The 3428-nt window shown below is 41.7% G+C and overlaps 1 protein-coding gene across 1 annotated transcript in view; it reads right to left on the bottom strand.

The window, feature by feature from the left end:
• MYO7B (myosin VIIB) overlaps positions 1-3428 on the bottom strand; it is a 48577-nt gene that overhangs the window by 18177 nt on the left and 26972 nt on the right. Inside the window, exons 28-30 of the mRNA XM_009581564.1 lie at positions 2794-2920; positions 1243-1362; positions 201-374 (exon numbers count right to left, since the gene is read on the bottom strand). Of these exons, the coding sequence (XP_009579859.1) occupies positions 201-374; positions 1243-1362; positions 2794-2920 (421 nt within the window). The remainder of the gene's footprint in view (positions 1-200; positions 375-1242; positions 1363-2793; positions 2921-3428) is intronic.

Below are 3428 nucleotides of genomic sequence, written 5' to 3'. Positions count from 1 at the left end.
AGGAATTGTTAAGTGGCTAGCCAGCAGAAAGGCAGAATAGGATTATCAGATCCTGAGATTCAGCTCTGATTCAAAACTGATTTGGTTTGAGTGTAGGACTGGGACAGGGGTGCTTCCAGAAGTCCTCACTGAGGCTGAGTGGACAGCAGCAACTCCACAGAAAGAGAAGGGAGCTTTCATTCTATTTTTCTGCACTTTACCTTATCAAACACAGCAATGTAGAGCGAAAAACCAAACACATCCTTCAGTTTGATTTTATCTGCTATGAACTGACAGATCTCTTTGGCAATGGAAGCAGAGTCTGCAGGAACAGTGATGCTTTGGCCATTCATCAGGGTGATATTAAACATAATGGGTTTCTTCTGCTTTGTTGCCTGTAAGTCAGAGTCAAATGAGAGAAACAAATAATGGGCAAACCTTACTTTTCTGTGAAGAATGAAGAAGGCATTTAGATTTAAGAGCTCCACACAGTGTACACCCTAGTCAACAATCTTTAAGTGAACCTCCAACGCCCACACAGTTTCTTCAATGCATGTTGAGTCTTAAATATAAACTACATCCCTGGAGCAGCAGTGGAATCAAGTTCTCTCCTCCCCACAGCTCAAGGGGATTATCGCATAACAGTGTAGTCTGATTGATAGACTTTTTGTGAGCCTTATTTGGCCTGATGACTTTCAGGTACAGCCTTACATGCATCAGTAGAGACATGGCCTGCAACAATCATTTTGTCCAGGGAGGTGTGTGTTAGGCAATGGGATCACTCAGATTTAGGAAGGAATTGAACTGAGGTCTTCACTTAAGGGCGGGTATGTGTGCATGTGTGTGTGTGACTTCTAATTACTAAGGAGACATTTAAAGGAAGGGGAGGAGTGATGTAGCCCTATCATACACACTTCCACCCTCCATTTTAAAAGCATAAGCCCTGTTCAGTTCTTTCCACAAATGATGGTAAGAGCTTCCCTCAGGAGGTGGTTCTGGCCTGCGGCTCCTGAGTGAATGGAGGTATCGCCCTGCAAATCATGTGTTGCAGCTTTTAACACCCTCCACTGGGTTTAGGTTAACTGAATAGCCAGACGAGGGGTATCTAAGAAGCTGTCCAGAACAAGGCAGCTGGTCTTCAATCCCCTTGTGCAATTGATTTCCATTATTGGATTTAGGAAGATCTGTTAGCACAGGTTAGTAAATACAATCCAGCATGAAAAGACACAGATCACTGTAAGTTATCAAAAAGGGAGTTGCTACCTGAAGTTCCAGCCAGCTCGGAGGTTCAGTCCGTGCTCCATTGACATAGGTACGTCTCAGACGTTCAGCACAATACGGTGCATAGCCTGTGGGCCCATGGTGGATGAAATTCAACAGGTACTATACGCACAGAGCATAAGAAAGTGTTAGGAAACAGTAATCCTCATAAACCATTAGAAACCTCCTGCAGCTGATAGACTAGATTAGAGTGATCAGTTAGCTTATAGTTCACCAGAAAGTGTTAAAGGTTAGGGTTGGGATTAGTGTTCTGGAAAAGGAGTTTGAGACACCAAGTTTTCACTCATTCTGCAAAGCTTTTAGACTAAAGAGGAAGGCTTGTGTCAGTCTATTCACTATGTTTAACTGTATGATGAATATCAGACAGTGGAGACTTTATTCTTATGATTAGAGCAAGGGTCAGTGTTTCCAATAGAAGAGCCTGAAGTCTTGTGACATTCTGTATGAACCAAAGTGCTGGGAAGAGGGCTAATTGCAGGTTAGGGCTGCTGATTATGGCTACTTTTAGTTTTACTAAGTTCTCTGGCGATATCAATAGTTGAAGTCCACAATTAAGATTGGATGTTGGAAGAGAAGGATTGGATAAACTGAGCTTTTGGAGTCTGTATGACTGGTATCTTGGATGATGTGGTATAAACATGGACTTGTATTTACATACTTGTATTTAGTGCAAGCATGGGTCAGTCACCTGGTTATTTTAATGATTAAGAATATTCCTAGAGATACGGTATAGATTTAGGAAAAGAGAACTAGAGGAAGTCAGGTCTTTTGTGAATTCTGCATGGTTCACAGACTTTGGATTAAGACTGGTGTCAAAATATGTCTATGGCTTATGTCTGGTTTGTTCCAAGTAGTGGCCTCTTGGCAGAATTTACCATTAGATTAATTGTTTGAGCTAAGGTGTCAATAAAGCAAGGCTGAAGATTCAGGGATATCTATGGATTCTGTTTGCCTCTAAGACCTAGGAGGAAGGTTGATGTCAAGTTGGAGCCACAGGTTGTGTTGGGTTTTTTTTTCTTTGATGAACTGGATTTATCATCCATTTAAATTTGGAAATTAACATATTTAAGAAAACTATGAAAAAGACCAAATCTCTATTGGATTTTGTAGGGCTTGGAGCTGTAGGGTAAGAACAGGTAAAATATGGGGAGTGATTTTATACTGGACTCCTGAGTATATTTAATCACTAGGATTGTAACTGGAGACAGCTTTTAAATGTTGGAAAGGCAGAACTGGAGAGGATAAAATTTGCCACATTCTTTGCAGATTACAGATCTAAACGACGGCTGTGATCAACCACAGAATCCGACTTGTATGGCGTGTAATGAAAAAGAATTAAATGTGAGTACAGCAATCATTTATTTAAATTCCCAGATAAGCGTATGAGATGAGATAGTTTCTGCTAAAATCACAGCACCAGCTGCTATGGCAGCCAAACAGTTTATGTGACTATTTGTATCAAAACATCAAAATACACAAGAAACCAGATCCGCTAAGGCATTTAAGCTGCTGTAGGAAAGGTTAGTAGTGTACCTTCACAAATGTGTCTGAAGGAGGAAAGCAACCAAGGCAAAGTGACAGAAGGATCCAGCCTCGAGCATAGCTGCTCCTGTTGCTGTTTTCAGTGAGTTGTTTGCAAATCTGGCAATAAATCTCATCTCTGTAATAAAACATGTGAAAGCAACAGATAATGATTCGCTGTCTGAACTGTCTTTGGCTACGTTTCCACTGCAAGCTTGGCATGATTGCAGCATGATGAAGTAGATCTGAGCTAGGTTTAACCACGTTAGCTAGGATACCACCTGTAATGTACCACAGGAAATAACTGTGTCATTGGCTTTGGCAGGAAAAGGCTCAAGGTATATTTAGTGCCCTTTGCCACCCCTTGTACTCGAGCAGTTCAAGTGCATTTCCCATGCTGGATTACCTCCTGTGACAAGCAGGGGGGCTGTGCGGGGATAACAATTGCCAGGTCATCCAGCTGTGAAATGGCATTGCTGTCCCTCCACATGCGAAACTTGCTCGAAGCTCTCTACAGCATGCGGCTTGTATCTCATGGCTCTTGTCTGTCTGCTCATATGTGGATTTTGGGATAAGGATAGGTGGACACTCTGCTTAATTTTATATTTTTAGTAAACTTGGAGTGATTTCTTGGACAGGAATAGAGG

The sequence above is a fragment of the Fulmarus glacialis genome, unplaced genomic scaffold, assembly GCF_000690835.1.
Source record: "Fulmarus glacialis isolate BGI_N327 unplaced genomic scaffold, ASM69083v1 scaffold13837, whole genome shotgun sequence".
In the NCBI taxonomy this organism is placed as follows: domain Eukaryota; kingdom Metazoa; phylum Chordata; class Aves; order Procellariiformes; family Procellariidae; genus Fulmarus; species Fulmarus glacialis.
The sequence above is the reverse complement of the archived record's forward strand: the minus strand, read 5'-3'. Positions and strand labels throughout refer to the sequence as shown.